Raw genomic sequence first — 21,932 nt, 5'->3', positions numbered from 1 at the left:
CAAAAAATAAAGAAAATGGCTGCATTGTTGTTGTTATCGATTTTGTATCAGTTCTCACCACACAACGACGTCTCATCTTTGCTGCTTAAATGTCGGCATGTAATGGTATGGAGTTATTGAAACTTACTACGTGTAAAAAAGACTAGAAATTGAATGTTTATTTTTAAGCCTCGAAAGTTGCACTGGGTGCCTTTAAAACCAACATTTGTAACCACCTCTGTCATTTTCAGATGACTGTTAATGTCAAAAGGTTTATCAGATCAAATGAAAATGCTTCATCGTGAACAACTCACTGTATGGAACGACTTGTAGATCGGCGTATTATTCTTGAAAACTTTCTAGTTCTGAAATTGTAGATTCTTGTTTAATAGAGTTATTAGCTCTAGTGGAAAAGTTACATAGTGCAGATTTAACTATTTCAATATTTGGGCGCACTGACTACAAATCCTGAGCCCTGTGATTATTAATGACTATTTCTATATCAGATCAATGTGAATATCAACAGGAGCTTCTGGAGTATGGTGCAACAATTATGATTAGGTATTTGGTTGGGCTCTGACACTCCCCACTATATGTTTAAGTCCTTATCAAGCCATGACTACAGTTAAGTTGCTATTTGCTGAAATGTACTATAGTTTGAGTTTTAATTGGGTTGATCAAATAATAGTTTGACGACTTCCGTTGCAAATTCTGGATTTGGGTGGAAGGGGTGTTATTTCAATTTAATTATGATTATCCGACACGCCCAGTGCCTCCATGCCATTGGTTAGCCGTACATCTCATGCCAATGACTTCATTTTTAATAGGTGTGGGTATTCAAATTTAATTTGGATGGGTCTGGAATAGCAGTGCGCAATCACTGGCACTGCTTAGCCTACGTCTGACTTGTGACGCTAGTCAAACGATAACCCACTTTCAGAGCGAATAGTATAAGTGCACCTGGATCAGGGAAGATGAAAAACTGTGATGGTGCAAAGTGCATTTATTTATTTGTTACCGCAAGGCAGAAAATGAGGAGGGGCGCCTGTCGATTTAAAATATACATTTTTTCCCCCTCGAGCCTCGACCAGTAACCACCAGAAGGGGGCGCACCCGAATCGACCGCCTTTATGTCCCAGAATGGATCATACTTGCGTCTTGCATGCAGTTATGTTTCCCACATAGATTAGTGGACAGCAGGCCACAAAAGTAATGCAATGAACTCATCTGACACAGCAGGCTTGAAATGTCCTACGGAGTTCAGCAGATAATGAACCTGGAAGTGGTGTCTATGGAAATAACGTGACTCATCACTCCCTTTTACGGGAGAGATTATCCTTTTAATGGAGTTGACACAGCGGGTGGATATAAAACTGTGTCCTCGAACACACACACACACACACACACACACACACACACACACACACACACACACACACACACACACACACACACACACACACACACACACACACACACACACACACACCTTTATTCATTTTTCTTTATTTCAGAACAATAAAAATAGTTTAACAAACAAAGACTTCAATCTCTCCGTTTGGAACTTGGTATTTACAGCAGAAGATGAAACAATCACCGGGGGCACGTCCATTTCATCTCCTCTTGGCTCCACTTCCTTTACCCCACTGGGGGCGGGAGTAACTGGGGGGGGGGGCAGGGGGATCCAGGGGCTATTGCTGAGTGTCTTTGACGAGGTATACAGGCTATAAGATACAGGATTGGTGACACTAGTTTCCGAGCTGACATCACAAGTTTTGCATTCAGGGCGGGGCTATTTTTGTTTCAATATTTTCCTAGCTCCCCCCACCATCCAGACAGTTGTCTTCACACCGGTACCAGTAGACTGTGATGGTAGACGTGATTAAAGGGAAGCATTGCTGATGCTGATGCTTTCTTGTTGACTAGCCCAGGTGAATCGTTGTTAAAGGGGGGGGTAACGACAGTGGTGTGTGGGGTGCTAAACAATCAAAACATAAAGAATTACAAATAAAAGGAGCAAAACGACAATGAGAATCAGTGTAGCCATGTCATGATGCCCCCGGAATCTCTTGTCCTCCACAAAGGGACACGTTCTCTTCAGAGTCGTCTCAACACATTTCACGTCTGTGCGGTGTGATCACATTAATGATAAACTCATAGGATGGGCGACCCATGAAAGAGGCTTAGGTGCTCTTTGAGACACACTACTTCAAATTCCTTCTCCACTTCAGCACTGGGCCTTCTAAAGCACTCAAAAATATATTAAATAACTTGGATTACATTTCAAAATGTTGTTTTTGTTTTTTATTTTACGCTTCCTTTTCGTGTGCGTACAAACGCAAGCCTCTGAACACTCCGATGTTTTTAGTACTACGACTACTAAATATTTAATGTGCGACGGGAAACATGATCAGAATCACACAAAGAGATTGTATTTCACATCGGATTAAAAAATTGTAATAAATAAATCAATATGCAATCAGTAGACACATAATGCAAACATTATTGCAAATTTTTGTGGGTCTTTTTTGGTTTGTTTTTGTTTTCATAAGCGCGGTTGCTGTGGCGATAAAATTGCAGCTAATCCAATTCTCTTATGGGAATTGATTATAATGGGATCCTCACGCGAGGTGGCTTTGACTTCCGTTGCCAAATTAAACACTAATGGGCTGATTTAGGGCCGAGGGGCTGAAACCAAACGACGCCAGCGCAAACACAAGACGCCCGAGTCGGCGTCGGCTGTTATGCTTCCCCGACCAAGACGTGAGGCATAGAAATACAGTCTGGTCGAACCTAAAAAGAGTGAGAATCACTTAAAAAACGAGAGCCAGTCTGTCACCAGTCCACTGTAACATACAGCAGAGGAACCCCTCCACATCAGAACGCCAGAGAAACAAAACAACCAAAGGAAAAAAGCAAAAGAGAGTTAAGAGGTAAACACTCGGTAACCCATATTAGAGCATGAACACAGTAGTCCAGAGGTCTGCTTGTATCTGTGGTCAGGTGGAGCACCATCTCCAAGGCGGGGGTCGGGGGGGGGGGGTCGGGGTTAACCATCACCTGTCCAATAAGCATTGCAGCTGGGAGGCGGGGGGGGCAGGTGCGGGGTGTTGTCATGGCTTTCAGAGCCGGCTTCCAGTGCGAGATGGCGGGCTGGGAGGCTCGTAGGGACGTCCCGGCGTCAGACCGGATGAGAGTGCAGGGGGGGGGGGGGTGGGGGGCTGGGGTCCGACCTGTAAGACAGAGAGCCCGCCCGAGTCGCATGCACAGCTTCTTGGAGAGACCGGAGGACGCCGTCAGAGCTCTGATGCGGCCCACGTGAACCATGGGCTGGAGAGAAACACTTCAGAACCTCCCGCTGTCCGGTGGCGTGTGGTTCGTGGTCCCAGACGGGTCCACGTGGTGGACTCGGGTTCTGGAGGGGTTCGTATCAGTTCACATGGCTGTCCCATCTCCGCCTCCTGACCTGCAACCTTTGACCTTAGGGCATGGCTGAGGGGGGAAGGGGGGGGGGGGGGGGGGCACACGCCACAGCACCTGGTTGCTCCTCAACACGACACACACTGTCCTGACTCTCAGCTAGTTTGGTTCCCGGGAGTAACATAAACCTCCAGGAATCCCTTGGCCCACAACAACAACAGCAGCAGCAGCAAAATAAAAGCGTTGTTTTCGCAAACTTCCCGGTAAGGAAGAGAAAGAATGAGCGTTTTCAAAATCAAAGTAAGGTTTAAGTGTTTTGTCAGCTGCATCTACATGCCTGGAGGAGAAGAGCAGAAGCGGCCGTCCTTTTGGTTTTGCGAAGCCAAAGCTGCCCTGCGTCCACGCGATGACGTGACCCACGGCTCCATTAGGGACACGTTCACCTGGACCAACGAGGTTCAAGAGTGGCCCCGTCCCTCAGGAGCCGCAAGTCCAGGATAGAAATAGAGGGAGAGATAGATAGATAGAGAAGAAGAGAGAAAGAAAGAAAGAGTGTTTGGTGTGTAGTGTGTCTGTGTCTGTGTCTGTGTGTGTGTGTGTGTGTGTGTCTTCATCATCCAAGGGCTGTGGTTTTTGTTATTCTGCGTCTATGTTCCAGTGGTCTGTGGCCAACCATTTAGTTTGTTCCTTCATTTTATCTTTTTTTTCTTTTGTTGTTTTTTTACAGTACAATCTCAGAGCTGGAGAGAAAGGGTTCCTTGGGACTGCTGTTCATCCGTCATGATGTCTGTCCATGTCAGGTTTCGGATAACATCAAAGTCCTTTGTATATCTGGATTCTCGATCCAGAATGGAGAAGCAGATTTCTATTTTAATGTTCCAGTGTTTTTTTTTTTTTATAGATTTGTTTTCTTGTCTTTTTGTTCATCTCGTCGTACTTTGCTCCTTCTGCTCCAGTGGAGAAAAAAAAAAAAAGATCTCCAAAGATCTAGATTTAGAATTCGCAACTTCGCCCGACAAACGGCCCGAGAGCAGATCATCGCCTTTCAGAGTTAATATATATTAGAAAAAAAAGGAAGAGTTCATAAATTATTCAACATTGTTCAGTAGATAAAATAACGTCCTGAAATCACCACTTTGTGCTTTCTGCAAACAAAACAAAACATAAAAAAAACATTGAAAAAGAAGCAGCAGAATTTGCCAGAGGACATCCATATATATATCTACATATATATCCGTGGAGATACATATAGATAGATACATATACTTTCTTTAAAAAAAAGGTCTCTGTTTGTGTGGGGAAAAGCGCGTCTCTATCTGTAGCGGGTGGATATTGCGTTGCCGTTAGCGACGGCGGCGGTGGCGGCGGCGGTCTCCTCCAGGTCGTCGTCCTCGAACCCGTGGAAGGTGGAAGCGTCGCTCTCCGAGGTGGTGCCAAACAGCTCCTCCGCCCCGGCCGCTGCCCCGCCCGCTCCCGGCGCCTCCCCGCGGTCAGCTGGCACACAGGACAGCGGAGGACACAGTGAGTACGGACCAGAGCACCACAACCCCGTGACCCCTGACCCCCTGACCTACGACCTCCCCACCCCTTCTGTGTGCTCTGGGGCCTAGCGGGGTCTACTCCTGTGCTGCTGTTCCCCGCTGCGCTCCACGGACAGTCAACTCACTTTTGCGGTGGCAGGCGGAGCAGGCCGACCCGGATTTACCCGTTTTCCTGACGGAGCCCTTGCACTTATTGCAGTAGTTATTGGGAATGCCAGTTGGGACTGGACCCTTCAGACCTGTGCAGAGAGAGGCGGGGGGGGGGACAATTAACATCAAATGACAATATGGGGAATGAGATATTATATATATATACATATATATATATATACACATATACATATATATATATATATATATATATATATATATATATATATATACATATACATATACATATATATATATATATATATATATATATATATATATATATATATATATATATATATATATATATATATATATATATATATATATATATATATATACACACACACACACACACACACACACACACACACACATATATATATATATATATATATATATATATATATATATATATATATATATATATATACATATACATATACATATACATATACATATACATATACATATACATATACATATACATATATATATATATATATATATATATATATATATATATATATATATATATATATATATACACACACACACACACACACACATACACACATACACACATATATATATATATATATATCATGTAACATGTTATCCTCTAAAAACTCTAATAAAATAAAAGTAAAAGTAGTATGGTGGATTTTTATCCCTCTCGCTTTTGTTTCTCTTTCTTCTGACAAACTTATTGTAAGTGGCTTTGGCTAAAAGTGTCTGCTAAATGCCCCAAATGTTAACTGAAATGTAATGCAAATTTCCCAACTATTAGACGGTTACACTGCCTAAGCAGAGGTCTGGGGAAAGCATCTGTAAACATGTGACTAGCATGAGAGCCCCAATAATCCGGTGTGGTGAATCCCAGTGATCCAGTGTGGTGGATCCTAATGATCCAGTGTGGTGGATCCTAATGATCCAGTGTGGTGGATCCTAATGATCCAGTGTGGTGAATCCTAGTGATCCAGTGTGGTGGATCCTAATGATCCAGTGTGGTGAATCCTAGTGATCCAGTGTGGTGGATCCTAATGATCCAGTGTGGTGGATCCTAATGATCCAGTGTGGTGGATCCTAATGATCCAGTGTGGTGGATCCTAGTGATCCAGTGTGGTGGATCCTAATGATCCAGTGTGGTGAATCCTAGTGATCCAGTGTGGTGGATCCTAATGATCCAGTGTGGTGGATCCTAGTGATCCAGTGTGGTGGATCCTAATGATCCAGTGTGGTGGATCCTAATGATCCAGTGTGGTGGATCCTAATGATCCAGTGTGGTGGATCCTAGTGATCCAGTGTGGTGGATCCTAATGATCCAGTGTGGTGGATCCTAATGATCCTGGAGGGGATCCTTATGATCCAGTGTGGGGATCCTAATGATCCGGTGTGGGGATCCTAATGATCCGGTGTGGGGATCCTAGTGATCCTGGAGGGGCTCCTTACGTTTGTGCCTGTCTGAACGCGCTGTGGAGGGGGATCGGGCGGTGGCGGCGGCGGCGGTGCTGTCCCCGGGCCGCTGCTGCCCGTGGGCCAGGTGGGAGTGGGTGTAGTGGTAGCTGAGCCCCGTGCGGTTCCTGTAGCGCTTCCCGCAGACTGCAACACCAGAGCAGAAGGCACGCCGAGACCAGAGTCGTTACCATACCAGAGTTGGAAATTCCTCCGATACCGCCTAAACTGCAGTATCGGGAATCGGCGAGTCTATGCGCCGACCCGATACCATCACGTGACTGGCTGCTGTAATACACAGGCAAAGAACATCAAAAACACGGGCAGCCTTATGGTGCATTTGAAATTAAGTGAACCGACTGTACATTGTTGTTGTTGTAACAGAACCCTTCAATGAGAACAAGTGCTATTAGTAGTTCCAATGCTAGAAGCTCGTTCAGATTATACTCTGTTTGGGTATCGGGATGGAAAAAAAAAATGGTATTGGAACATCTCTAGTTGAGACCTGGATTGTGTTCTCTGCACGAGAAACACTTCTTTGCTAGGCTAGGGTCAGAACCGACGTAAGGACAGAAGGGTTGAAGGTAAACAAGTGAAGAATGCTCAGTCGAAGCTCGACTGAGTCTACGACAGACAGGGGGTGACTCTGGATTACGAACGCACTGCCTGGCTTTGTTTTTAGTATTCTAACATTTACGTACATTTGCACACTTTAATATACTGGCACTGGGCCACTTTATAATTTCGGACTGTTTGTCCTTACTTCAGAATTTACTTTAGCACCAATTTTTGTTTTCCTCAGTACTACTTCGTAATTTTATTATATTACATTGTATTATATCCTGTGTCTTCCACTGCTGCTGTGCTGCAACAAAGGAATTTCCCCTCCGGGGGATTAATAAAGTTTTATCTACCTCTCTTATCTATCCATTTGGTAACTTCAAATCAAAATGGCGGCTCAGAGGTTTGACTCGCAAGGTGTCGAGTTCTTTAGGAGAAGCGTGTTGTTTTAGAGAGAAGGGACTGCGATGCCTTCAACCAGTAGAGTTATATAAAGCCGGACGGATAGCTGCCGGTGGGCTGCAGCTTATCTACCTCTGACTCCAAGGTGAAGGAAAAGAGCACTTGAAGTTGTGATAAAGAAGGATTCGGTGGAATAAAGCAGAAAGTGAGGAGGCAGTACAATGCCGACCTCACCCGTTCTTTCTCCTACTGAGTGGGAGAAGAGAAAGGTGAACGCCAACGCCACGAAAGCACTTTAAATGAGGACAAAGTAAAACTGCATAATGCACAAACTACATATCCCACCACTTGTCGCCATTGTACCACGACATAAAACCACTCCAAACGTGCTCACCGGAGATACAAAATAAGAGCCAACAAGTCGATATAGCTCAGGTTGAAGATTTTGAGTTATGCTTTTGTTTGTATCTGTCTGAAACAGAAGAAACACAAAGCAAAGGGAAATGAAAGATGTTGCGTTGAAGATCAGGCACCACAAAGAGAGCAGAGTTCCCGAAGTGCTGCTTTTCCGCATGCGTCCGGCGTAGCATGCGCGCTAGGTTTTCCCACTAATGCTAATGCAAGGAACATCCGGAGAGCCATGTCACGAAGGCATGCAAAACTATTTACGCGCACAGCAAATCGTAACATAGCTCACGACGATGAAAGATTAAGGATTCGCTCGTGCTAATTGTAGTCTGACTTCCGGAGCTCAGGTACTCCAGGTGAACTTCACCCCGGAGGCTGTCATGGCAAACTATCTTCACAGAGACTATGGTAACCTAGCAACCTTTGTTCATCTGCTCTGCCCCAGTGTGAAGTCCTGGCTGCGTGGATCCAGCTGCAGGTGCAGCGTCTCAGTACTCACTGTCACAGACGTACGGCTTGTCCTGGTCGTCCACGTCCGTCCTCCGTCGGCCCGAGCCCCGTCCCTGTGGAGAGAGAACAGTCTCAGGGTTGTCCGAGGCCCAGCTCAAAGGGGACCGGGTGGGACACCCAATGTCCGCAGTCTACCCGGAAGCATGTTTGAGCCAGGTTTCCTAACCACTAGACCTTAATGACACATGTCCCAAGTCACTTGGTAAGTCGCTTTGGATATGGTAGATAATATATATGCCTAATTATGAATGAATAATAATAATAATAATAATAAATGAAATTTATATAGCGCTTAATATGGTACTCTAAGACGCTTATGACGCTTAAGAATAGTCAAAGTAGGAGTCATTTAATGCGGTTACTAGCTGGTTAGAATAAGATCTACAGCCATACAATACCTACATTTGGACGAAAATTATATAGAATATTGTCAAATAGAAACATAAATAGAAACTCATATGTAGTCTGAATATAGCCCTACATTATGAGCCACACCTTAATCAGAATATAGAATTGCAACCTTCCGCTATTGGAATCTATGAAAGGAACACGCACGCAGTGAGGGCTCTACGTACCCTTCCTTTGCCTCTGTGTCTCCTCTTGGGCGTGTCGACCTCGTAGTCGTCGTCGTCGTTGAAGACGTCCTCCGCCGCGTCAGCCTCCAGAACCCTCTGTGTCCAACAAGGGAGAGATGGGCTTTGTGCTGCGTGCCCTGCTTCATTTCCTCCCGCGTACGTTTCACCATCTGCTATATCTGGCTCATCTGGGCGTCTCCAGATGAGCTCCATTAAATGGAGTCTTCGGCGCTACGCTCATCACTTGCAAAGGGAAACGGAAGCGGGTCGGCTTAGCTCAGGAGGTAGAGCGGGTTGACTTTTAACTGGAAGGTTGCTAGTCCGATCCCCGGCTCCTCCTAGCCGGGTGTTGCGTGTCCCTGAGGCTAAACCCTGACTGCTCACGGTGAGCTGGATTGACGCCTTTCCTTGACTTCGCCGGCGGTGTGTGAATGTGGGTATGAATCGTTGCAAGTCGCTTTGGTTAAAAGTGATGGCTAAATGCCCTAAATGGAAACAACAGTAGTCCTAGTGGAAATTAAGAAACTTCTCAGAGTCTCAAGTATAACACTAATTGTAGTAATTGTAATAATGCTTATGTATCTGCCTCAGCGCGTTGATTTGATATAATTAACAGAAAAGGTTTTTCCCAGGTAAAAAAAAAGGAAATAAAAAAGGTTCAGTCACGCCTAGTTGAACACTAATCCATTAACCACCATCATCAATTATGCGATTGAAAATGAAAAACCAATTAAGGTGAGACCTTATCCCGTGAATAAATCAAAATGTCCCGTCCCGGGAGTGTGACCCACCTGAATCTCCAGCAAGCTCTCCTCATCGTTTTTGGAGTTGTTCCTCTTGTCCAGACCCTCTCCGCGCAGCAGGGCCTCCAGGGTGGTGCTCTGCGTGGGCAGCGAGTCCTTAGACATGAGACTGCCATCTGGACGCAGGTCAACAACACAGGGGAGCGCAAATATATCACTTTCAACGGCGGAGGAAATAACATGGATACTCTTACTCCGCACAGAGGAAGAAGTGCAAAAGGGTTTTTGTACGCGGGGGTCAGGGTGAGGTGGTTTAGTCGTGCGTCAACTCAAAATCTAAATATTATCTGTCAAACTGTCCTGAGATCAGCTGCAGCCGTCCAGAGCGTTGACTTGAGGCTATGGATTCATGCTGCTAAGAATGTGTGGTATGACTTAAGACAAGGCCGAGTGTGGTCATTTAAAACATTGTCTCTCAAGTGGTGTTGGGCTTTGGCAGAGTTTCCATCAAACATTTACATGTTTCTGCTAAAAAATAAATGAATCATTTGTCACACCAAGGAGGAGAAATTGTATTATCTGTTGTGCAACCGGGCCTACTGTTTACAAATCACACGCAGCAGTTACATGATGCAGAATCCCACAGCTCCGCATAATGTAACTGCTCAGGTTAAACAGAATCGGAGAATTGAACAATAATGCTTTGCATAATCTTTTTTTAAATCATATAAAACACATCTTAAAGCTTAAATATTGTAAGGAAATTGATGTTAAAACCAACCACAGAAAAACCCCTCTAGTGCCTGAGGCTAGGCTGGGGTACCAACGTCTGCCCGGGCTCCAGCGCGCCCTCTGAGCAGTTCTCCACAGCCATAGATCATCGGTGATACGCCGCATGCTTTAAAGACTGAGGTGGAAGTCAACTGCAGGGTCAGGCAGGTCTATAAAGCTGCACATTTCTGGGAGATTTGTCTACATGAATGCAGTTGGGAATACATATCACTATCTCTAGAGATATATATCCATCTACCTCTAAAGATCTATACATCTACATCCCAACTGCATTCATGTAGACAAATCTCCAAGAAATGTGCAGCATTACAGACCTCCCTATCTATCCATCTATCCATCCATCCATCCATCCATCCATCCATCTTAGCGGTATCCTCCTCATTGCACAGGCAGATTCATACCGACAACGTAGAGGGGAGGCAGCGCGAGCAGAGCGACCAAGATCGATCAGACAAAGCTTTGACAGACAGACAGACACAGACAGACAGAGGGACAGACAGAGGGACAGCCAGAGGGACAGACAGAGAGACGGAGGGACAGCTGCACAGACAGACACTCAGCCGTTCCCCCGACCACCCCACACCTCTGGCAGCAGTGAGCAGCAGTCGACGTGGTGCGCGTGCGTGCCCGTGTGCGTGCGTGCGTGCGTGCGTGCGTGCGTGCGTGCGTGCGTGGGTTTTAATCCCCCTCCATTTAGTTAGACTCCCTCCCTGCTGCGTCTGCTGTGAATTATTCTTCCGGGATAATGAACGGGCGGGAAGTGCTTCAGCAGCAGGGGGTCAGCGAGGTGAGGGCTGGTGACTGACAGCAGCGGTGCAGGAGGCAGGCAGCCACGACGTGCTTCACTAAAACTGAACTAACTGGGGGTGGGGGTGGGGGTGGGGTGGGGGGGGGGGGGGGGGGGACCTGGTGCATGGCAACACCAGCAGCAACCGTTTCACCATTGTGACTTTCAACTCTCCGCGACGAGACAGCACCCCTCCCTCCCTCCCTCCCTCCATCCATCCCTCCCCCCCCCCCATCCCCACCAATCCACCCTCCCCCTCCCAACCACCCACCCCCCCCCCCTCCCTCCCTCCCCTGCCAACCCATGGGAGGCTGGGGGCCTAAAAATAGAGCCGGCAGCAGCCTGCAGCAGGGAGCTGATTCTGCATGCAGCCCCTGTCTCCGGCACACCATCCGCTAGACAGCACAGAGCCTGCCTGGGAAGCCAGACGGCCAGCGCACAGCCCAGCCAGGGCAGCCAGCGGGTCTCTGCCCCTCTCCCCACTCTGCCTGGCCCCTGCCCCTGCTTGAGTCGCGGGCCACCTCTGGCCGGCCGTGCACCGGCCACATCCCGGTAATGCCAGGTTAAATCAGTTAAACGCTCTCGTCCTGTGGGCTTTTGTTTGCTGGAGGCAAACCAGGGTGGGAGGAGGGGAGAGGGAGGGAGGGAGGGAGGGAGGCAGAGGGAGGAGAGAGGGGGAGAGGGAGGGAGAGGGAAGAGAGGGGGTAGGCTGTGCAGTCAGGGAGGGAGAGGGAGGCAGCGGGGGAGAGGGAGGGGGGCCAGGCGGTAGGCTGTGCAGTCAGTCAGAACTCGGTAGGAAAACAATGGAGCTACAGTGAGCTGTGTTTAAGAAACAAAAGGCTCCGTTCACAAGCTGTCTCTCTCGCCCCGTCGCTCACTCTCTCCGTCCCGCCACCAACCAACCCCCTCCCAACCCTGCCTTCTCGACGAAGCAGATAGAATCTGATTCAAAAGCAAATCTGATGAAAAGCATGAGCTAATCACTCCGCAAAAGAATATGCCCCATCACGCTTATCGAATGACAGATAAAGTCCCCCCCCCCCCCCTCCTACCCCCTGATCCCTGGTGTTCGGAGACTTGCAGCAGACTGTGTCGCAACACCCCCCGTCCCGTTCGAAGAACGCTGGGATTACAGTTCTCCGTCAGACTGCATTATTTAGTCCAGGGGAACATCGCCGTGAATCTACAAGGATCCGAATGCACGTGCTCCACCTCACAGACCCCCCCCCCCCACACACACACACACACACACACACAAAGACACACACAGACACAAAGAGGGATGTAGAGATTGTAGGGTAGGGGTGGCAGAAGGCAGAGGCAGTGAAAGAAAGCAGGGCGGAGATCAGGTGAGGACATAATAGAGAGAGAGAGTGTGTGTGTGTGTGTGTGTGTGTGTGTGTGTGTGTGTGTGTGTGTGTGTGTGTGTGTGTGTGTGTGTGTGTGTGTGTGTGTGTGTGTGTGTGTGTGTGTGTGTGTGTGTGTGTGTGTGTGTGTGTGTGTGTGTGTGTGTGCACACGGCGGCGGCAGCCGGACCCCCGTTCCTTAACGTTTATTAAATACTGCCCACCACAAGGCGCTGAGCTCTGCCTGGCGACTCCCAGCAGCGGCAGCTGCAGCCGAAATCTAATTACGTTTCCTACTTCTCGCACAACAAACCTCGGCGGCGCGGCGCGGCGGACACGAGCGGGCGAACACGACGGCCGGAGAGCGACAGCGAGGCGGACGGCGGCGTTCTGCCAGACGCGCCGCCGTCAGCAGAGGGAACCGACGGGGCTTTTAGCCAGATTAGCCCGAATCCCCGTCGATGGCGGGTGATATCGGCAATAAGGGCTGCCGGAAGGCTGGCGGGTAATGGAGGAGGGGGGCGTGTCCCGGGCTGCCAGGAGCGGGGGGTGAGGGGGGGGGGGGAGGGGTGAGAGTCTGAGCAGTGTCAGCTCACACCCTTTAATTGGCCCTTACCGAGCTGGAGGCCGTAGAGGCCGAGGCGGGGGTCTGTGGCCGTGTGGAGCCGTCTCTTCTTCCTCCAGCAGCGGGCGGGGTAGGTGTACATCTGGCCGGCCGCCACACCTGCATGGGGGGGGGGGGCGCGACACACAGACACAGATAAGACCAGGCACAGATACGGTCGCAGCTTTTGGTTCCTGGCAGTGCAGATCCTCCAGATAGGTACGTGTGGGGGGTTACAACCATTTGGAGCCAACGGTTGTTTGTTTGGTCTGTGGAATATCGGTTTGTTTGTTTGCTTTTTTGCCAAAAAGCGAAGGGTGGAGGGGACAAATAAGTGCACAACGGCGTCCAGTAAACTAAGCTTGGTGAAACAGCTTTGTTGAAGCTACATAATAGTTCCAGACCTTATTTGTTATTGTGAATCATCACAATAATGTCCACAAAACATGTTGGTATATTCCATTAAAAAGTGCATGTTTACAACGTTTTTGCCAATTCATTCTCATGGCCCTATGGATTTTATTCACAGTCACACAAGAAGAAGACTGACTGATCATACACTGTGTGTTGTCCTCCATCTGTCCGAAAACAAACACCTACGACACAACAAAAGACGCTTGTTTACCAATTCTGTGTGTGTTGGTTTGTGTGCGTGTGCATGCATGCTTGCATGTCTGTGCTTGCATGCGTGTCTGCGCTAGGGCTGGGATAAACGATTATTTTTTAAACGATTAATCTAGCGATTATTTTTTCGATGCATCGATTCATCTAACGATTCATTTTTTCAGTCCGATTCGATTTCGATTCGATTCGATTCTCGATTATCTCCGCATTAATTGACTAATAGCAATTTATACATGTTGATTTAGGGTTAACATTTCAATACATGTTTATTGCCTTTAAATTCCAAAATAAAAGTGCAAAGTAATGCATTCTTAGAATTCTACGGTGCTCAGTCATCTGCAGCTGCTACCGGGTGACGCCTCTTCAGGTGCTGGTGAATTGCCGTGGTGCTAGAATGGAAAGTCATCTCCATTTTGCAAAGACGACGGAATATCACGGAATCGTTTGATTTCACATTAAAGAATTCCCATACTTTAAGGAACGAGTGCGTGGCGCCTTGCACTTATGAAAGTCTGAGGAGCCACTTGCGTTGCAACTACGCTCCGGCGCCGCCCATCTTTTTTTTTTTTTTTTTTTCTTTTTTTTTTTTTTTAAATCGACGCGCATTTTTCGCGTCGACGTAATTTATGCGTCGACGTCGTCGATTACGTCGACGCGTCGTCCCAGCCCTAGTCTGCGCGTGCGGACGTGCGGTCTGTGCATGCGTGCCATGCATGCACGGCATGCACGGCGTGTGTGTGTGTGTGCGTCTGGGCGTGTGCTTGTGTTCATGCATGTCTTTGTGTGCATGCTAGTGTGTGCGTGTGTCTGCACGTTCGCGTCTGCCTGTGCGTGTCTGTTCATGCGTGCGTGCGTGTCCTCCCACCGGGGCTGCGTTGATGCCGCTCCATCCATATGTAGCAGTTGTTCTGCGCCACTCCCGTCTGGGAGTCCAGGAAGGGCAGGCGCACGCTGCGCTCGGCACACAGGCGGGCGTTGTAGCTGCGGCACTGCTCGATGGCGTCCTTGTAGAACTGGTCTCCCAACCTGCAGGGGGAAGCGTTGGGAGTGAGGAGCACTCACGGAGAGAGCAAAGGAACCATGGCAGGCAAAAGGAAACCAAGGGGGCAGGGTTGTGTGACCCCTGATGCAGACCATATTTACTGATTCAAACTGGATGACCAGGTAACCAGTGGTCTTAAGTTCAACCAGCTCCGACACTGGTTAGGCGATCATGAATATCAAATACACACACACACACACACACAAACACACCCCCACACACATAAAAACCAGGACATTGGGTTTGTGTGATGAAATTTCCCAGAGATAATAAAAAAAGAGCATTAGGGTACAACGCAGACAGTGGAACCAAACTAGGCGTTTTCATGCACAGACAATCACAAATCAGGACGGCCAGGAGCGATGACCTCACCTGAGCAAACAACAAAAATTATGCTAATGAACGAATATTGAAAACACAAGTGCCCTCTTTCGGGAATAAAGGATGGAGTACTAAATAATACCCAAGCTGTTCTGCCAACTCAGCGAGCTAAATCAGGTTAAACAGAAAAGGAGGCGCAAATAGCCATGATTAACGCTCAGATTCCAGAACTCTCCCTCTTGCAGGGGTTTGAGCACACTCTCTATCGCCATGACCTCTAGATCTGCACTCCTAATTCAATCTCACCCGAGACAGCACAAACAGTGTGTGTGTGTGTGTGTGTGTGTGTGTGTGTGTGTGTGTGTGGAATCAATGAAGGCATATTAGGAGTGTAGGCAGCACCACAACACACATCTATCTTTCCATCCATCCATATCTATATATATATATTATACATTCACTAGCACTGCTTATCTTCTCACTTTCCTCAATGTCTGTCAGATTCTGACGGTCCCTCAGGCCTCGGCTGTTAATATTCAGGATGAACTGGGGGAGTAAATCTCACATCCGAGCTCGCGCGATGGCTGCCTGGAATAGTAATTAGCCTACTTAATTAACTCAGCTAGAGTGCCACAAGGGCGGCTCCTGATTTGACTGAAATCAGAAGGTGGTGGTAAAACTAAAAACCTGGATCCGTTGGAAAGAACATGGCCAATAATGGCTGCCGCGGCGTCTCTGAACAAACCCAGGGAGTGGGGAACATACCCTGGGATCTGCGCTGTCGTAATGGAAGTTCCTCCACGTGCTCTCAATTACTCCATTAGCAGGCGGCCATTTTGGAAATAAAACTAATGAGCAGCTGGCGGGAGCATGAGTCTGCAAGTCTCAAAGTAAAGCCGGCGGGTGGCGCCCAGTCGGTTCTCTGTTCTCAGTGACATCTAGATGGGTCTCTTCCGCGCTCTCTCTCGCTCGCTCTCTCTCTCTCTCTCTCTCTCTGTCCCTCTCCCTCTCTCCCTCCCTCCCTCCCGCTCTCTGTCCCCAACTCTATCCCTTCTCTCCAACTCTTCTCTCTCCAACTCTTCCCGCTCAGTCTACCCCCACTCTCTCTTCAACTCTCCCTCCCTCCCTCCCTCTGTAGTCTGTGCTCTTTGATGAGACGACCTCAGGCAGATAAAACAGCACCAGTTGGAATGCAGCCTTGCATCGAGCCGCTGCTGTGGCGAGACAAAAGCCACAGTGTCTGAGAGGCTGGGGAAGAGCGCGGCTACGTGTCAACACCACGAGGGAAGAGTAAACACGGCCACAGGTACACAAGGCAAGGAAGGGAACGTGAGGTGTGAAGAGAGAGCGAGAGAGACGTAACACACAAAGAGAGCGGGGGGGAAGCAATCCCCCCTAGAAAACAAGCCAGAGAGAGAAAAAAAAAAAAAAAAGAGCAGGAGCCTAGAAGCAGCCATCAGATAAGGAGACAAAACGGTCGACTGTCCTTAGTTGTTCTACAGTTCAACTGGTCTGGGGAGCCGACTGAGTTCAGTTGAGTCTGTGCGCCATTGTGGAACATGCAAATCAACAGCCTGCGCTTTACATACACGATGGTGCAAGACCCACGTCCGGCCAAAGTTACAAATTGTAAAAGTGAAAGTTCACCATGGCCTTCTGAGCATTTGGATTACCGGTACATTCTTTTAACTTTCAGTTTGGAAATACTTTCTTTCATGCAAAGTCGATTTGAATGTTTTGGCACATTGCGGTATTATTCCAGGATGCCTCTACAAAACAGCCGAATAACATATGGCCTAAAACAATCCTGAAGCTCGACTTGACAGCGGCGGTACTAAAGGTTGCAAAAGAGCACAAGGGTGTGGTGCGAGTGGGTGAAGGCTTGAGCCTCTGATAACCGATCAGCTGTGTTCATTGATTAATAAAATGCCGACTCTCGTTTTGTCAGCCATGACGATGAGAATGTGAACAGCTGACAGACCATCACCTGACCAGCACCCTTTGTTTCCCCTCTAACGCAATCAACAATTTAAATGAGGCATTCCGTCCCTCTGATTGGTCGGGTTGCTCACACTTTAACATAATAACAAACCCAGCCTAAGAATAATTATCTCCTAGAGGTGAAGTCGAGTGAAAGCAACAAAGTTTCCCCCAAAAACATTGAAGGAGTGCACTTGAAATCCTTGCTGGACTCCACTTCTTGCAGAGTGTACACAAGCCCGGCTCCACAAGCTTGAGTTTTAACAAGTAGCATTATTATACGCAGCTCTCCTTACCAAACAGACTGACCACAGAGCAAAAACATTAAAAAGGTTGACATCTTAACCACCTTTCCTTTTCACAGAGTTGTTTTAATAATAGGAATCATTTTCACACACACACACACACACACACACACACACACACACACACGCACGCACACACACACGCACGCACACAAAATCAAACAAACAAAGCCTGCTTTCGTAAGCATTCATCACCAACCTCTTTCTTTTTTTTACTCCTTCAGCTCTGTCTTCCATTACATACTCAACAAGTGTAGCGTTTCCCTGGTAGCGGTGCCAACAATCTGGCCCATGTATATTACATTCATTCCTTCATATCAACAAGCAGCGTCTGACGGGATACGGTGTGACATATCAGTTTACGACCAGCAGGCTGTTTCTCCGCTGCCCTCCCCCTGCCCCCTGCCCCCACCCACCCACCCACCCGCCCGCTTGCTCTCCCTTCCCCACAGGGGAGAGAGGGGACGGGTGCTCAGGCTCAAAGAGTCGTGCACCCTGCGGGCCGGAGTAGTAGCAGCCGAGCGAGGACATTATAAACGCAGCACTACAGAGTTCAAGAAGAGTGGCGAGGACGGGGCCGGGCGGTCCAAAGGGGGGCGGCTGCTGAAAGTCTCATGTCTTCATGAGTGCCCCCCACCTCACCTCCTCCTCCGTATCCTCCTCCGTGTCGTCCGCCTCCGGGCCCTGGTGTCAAGAGGAACCATACCGCCGTGTGCTTCTCTGTAGCTGCGCTCGCAGCAGCAGGTGGACGGGGCCGCGGCGCGAGGTCTATCTTGACACTTGTGACGAGTGAGGAGCCCGACACGTCTGACAGAGAAGGTGGGAGAAAGCGGCGGCGCTCACCCTCTCTCTGGAGCTCCGTCTTCCCGTCGTCGACTTCTCCAACCCTCTCGCTGTCTGTCTGTAACCCTCAAAGAGGAACACGCCGCCTCATGCTCGACCGATCCCTCGCGTACCATTTCATATGCAAACCTTATAGGAGAGCCAGGAGAGACTAGATCGACTGTTCAAGAGTCGATCTATGTTGACCTACTGGAAGCTCTGTCAGACTGGTAAGCTCCCAGCGTTGTGGTTTGACGTGTATCCTCGCAGGAATTCAGCCATCGAAGGAGTGTGCCCTAGCCCCCTGTTTGGTGGTGGTGGTGGTGGTGGGGTAGGGGGTGGAGGGACAAAAGACAAAATCTTGTTGCCAGTTGGACCTCCGCTATCTGTGTGCTCATGTCAACGTCTCACTGGGTCATGTGACCGCTGTGCGAGTGTACAAAAACTGTTCTGAGAGATTTGACTGCTGAGCGCCTCCCACTATGGGAGCACCAGGGCGACATTAAACCGCCGTGTGTCCCTTTCTACCTCCAGTGTAACAGGGCTTAAACTTGAACATAAACGCACTAAACACAGGGAGCAACGGGCACAGAGGCACACGTCGCCTGAGCTTGTTGCGCTTTGATCAGAGGTTCCTTTTACACACGCAGGTGCTCAGCGTCTTCACAGGAAGCCAGAGCTACCACATAACAGAGGAGTAGGAGGAGGAGGAAGAGGAGGGCCCACATCGTGTCTGCATCCTGACAACAACCCCCTCATTACGCCAATCAGAATGACACAGCTAGGGAGAGGGCAGGAAGAAAACGAGACCGTACACCTCCACAGCACAGCAGCAGCAACACACAGCAGCAATGACTCACTCAAAGTCTACTCAACAACACTCAGAAGGTAGCCAGCGTACAGGGCAGTGCTTCTCTACCATTCGCAAAATCAAGAGAACGTATTCGCCTAGGCCCCTTCAGATGCTGCACATTGTGAAGCATTTCTAGAGACGCCTCTCTCACACTGACACACTCCCACTCGCTCACACACCAGGCTTACATATGTGGTCCTTCGACAAGGCGCCAGCCAAAGCCTCTTCAGCAACTCATTTCCCAAAAGTGAATCGTCTTCATACAGAAAAGGTCACACTGGTCCACAGGAGGAACATCCAATTAGTGTCAAGTGTGACTAATTATAATCTGACAAATGTGTGAAATGAAGTCAGAAACCCAAGACAGAAGCTAATTATAGCAGATTGAAACACTTCATTAAGCACAGCTTATATCAAGGGGACATTCTGCATCAGAATGCTAAATCCGGTACAGATTTAAAACAGCAGCTTTGAAGCACACTTGCACATCACGTTGAGACACATGAAGGGACATAATCCAGCAGTATCATGAGAAAGGACGTTTCCTGTGTACTGCTGAACTACTACTACTACTGAACTAGCAAAGCAGTAGCTAGAGAAAAGAGGCTAGGTTTAACTAGCATGGCGACATGGTGAAAACAAGGCAACTGTGGATGACCCCAGAGTTTCTTGGCTTAGCTCCCTCCAGGCTAGACCAGAGCACAATTCTTCTAAAAATGTAGGAATTTTATATTATTTGCAGAGATGTCATGAATAAAGTTTTCCCTGTTGTATGGCTACCCTAGATCTGAGTAATGCCCCTTATGATGTCAGAAGGGCTGAGTGGCATATGTACACTTATGTACAGAAGAGTTTGCTTTAATACACTGGTAATGCTGAAGTCCACGGGGTGCCAGGGTACCTATGAGAGCAGATGGATCTACCGCTTGTTCCCTATACTTCCTCTCTGTCGGAGCATCTCTTGACAGATGGGCCCAGAATCCCGGACCCAGCTAATCTCCACTTAAAGGCACAGCCGATTGCCTGCTCCAACACTTCACATTCCACACGATCACTGCTGACGATAAATGGACCATTATCAGCATGCATATAGGGCTGAATCCCATGCCATCTAATGCAATCTATGCCAACAATGATATCGGCTGAAGTCATGTCGAGTCTACATGGATAGGTAGGGTACATCTGCAATGGAATGGAAGAAACAATACAGAAGAACAAAGGGCAATTGGGGAAATATGTGGAGCAATGCTTCCGCAGGAATATCACACAGTTGACATGATCGGAGCCCGTTTCAATGATAAGCCAGACTTGGTTCTGCGAGGACCAACATAATATCACTTTTTGGATACGGACAGAACGCATGTAAATCCAAAATGCCTCCCCCTTTACTTCACTTCACAAGCGGCAGCTCCTGACCACGTCTGCGCTCAGTTGAGCCAAAGTTGACATGTTGACTGTTCACACCAACTGCACACGGGTCTTCTTAACGCAGAATAACACGTTTTACTGTCCATGTCTGGCTGAGCCTGAAGAGGATCGGTTGAAATGTTCTGTACCGCCGGGCACGCTGTCGACACTTTCCAGACTAAATACCCCAGCAAGGAGGCATTTTCTCTCCCCCGATACACAATCGTCTGAAGCCAACACTTTCCGAACGCATTACGATTGACACCCCGCTTTAAGGGATATGTTTGGGATAAAATTTAAAATGCTGTGAGATAAAATAACTGTACGAGGCTACTTTGCAATGCAAGAAATCCATAAAATGCATTAGGACAGTCTAATCAGTCCCCGTCGCACGGCTTGTAATGACATGCATGCACAGCAGCTGTTAAGCGATGAGTTGGCAACAAAGTATTTTTTAGAATGTATGTATTGTGCCAAATTACTTACGCTTTTAGTGGATTCTGAATGACAGCCGCCATTTTGCCACAATGTAACGCAATATCAGCGTCTTGCAGTTCTGAGGGAAACCTACGACAAAGCAACCAATCAGAGCGCGGTTTCAAATCATGAGCCAATGCATGGGCAGCATATGTGAACGGGGCGTGGCCTATGGGGTGAGCTGTCAAAATTATTTTAAAGGGTTTTCCCTTGTATTTATATTGTACACAACTGTATTCCATGACTTTTAAAGAGCCCTCTCTTCAGGAACTACCCATACCCCAACCGAATTATCTCGCATAAATAAAAAGATCACACTGAAAACACCACGGCCAATCAACAAAAATGTATGATACAACCGATTCTGTTTGAGATTATTTTTATAAATAATGTATTGATCCTCAATAATATAAATAATTGTCACAAGTTTATTTGGAACCTGTGCTAACCTGTGGAACTACACATATTTAATGACGGATCTTGACACATTAATTGAGTATATCCTAACTATGTCTGGACTTCTGACAATTATAAAATGTAGGTTATTTTGAGGTTAATTAAAATATATATTTTATTTTTTTAAATTATGTCACTAGCAGAATGTTTGCTCTCTTCATATGTATAAGTCATTCATACCTTGGGGCATTTAGGAACACCCTAATCTTGTTGGAACACAAAGTTAATCTTGAAATCAAGTTGTATTTGAACCAAGACTTTATAAACCTTATAAACTATAAAAGAGTAATTCAATTTAAGGGAGGACATTTTATAACCAATATCTTAGAAATGATACAATAAATCAGTATTTGCAAAGGCATGTTCAATAAA

At 47.6% G+C, this 21,932-nt stretch overlaps 1 protein-coding gene across 4 annotated transcripts; it reads right to left on the bottom strand.

The window, feature by feature from the left end:
• Positions 1–1,468: 1,468 nt before the first annotated feature.
• Positions 1,469–21,249, bottom strand: LOC132457867 (zinc finger protein DPF3-like). Of its 4 annotated transcripts, none has more exons than XM_060052230.1 (9): positions 21,114–21,249; positions 14,763–14,923; positions 13,286–13,393; positions 9,793–9,920; positions 9,002–9,097; positions 8,416–8,479; positions 6,543–6,692; positions 5,066–5,179; positions 1,469–4,893 (listed from the first exon to the last, which is right to left on the bottom strand). In XM_060052230.1, the coding sequence occupies exons 1-9, from the start codon at positions 21,143–21,145 to the stop codon at positions 4,712–4,714; spliced, it is 1,035 nt and encodes a 344-aa protein (XP_059908213.1). In that variant the 5' UTR covers positions 21,146–21,249; the 3' UTR covers positions 1,469–4,711. The 4 variants fall into 4 exon arrangements, with proteins under 4 accessions (XP_059908213.1, XP_059908214.1, XP_059908215.1 ...); XM_060052231.1 differs by lacking the exon at positions 21,114–21,249 and adding an exon at positions 18,389–19,747; XM_060052232.1 differs by lacking the exon at positions 21,114–21,249 and adding an exon at positions 17,745–18,382.
• Between the last annotated feature and the right edge of the window lie 683 nt (positions 21,250–21,932).

This window comes from Gadus macrocephalus, chromosome 5, assembly GCF_031168955.1.
Source record: "Gadus macrocephalus chromosome 5, ASM3116895v1".
Taxonomy (NCBI): domain Eukaryota; kingdom Metazoa; phylum Chordata; class Actinopteri; order Gadiformes; family Gadidae; genus Gadus; species Gadus macrocephalus.
The sequence above is the reverse complement of the archived record's forward strand: the minus strand, read 5'-3'. Positions and strand labels throughout refer to the sequence as shown.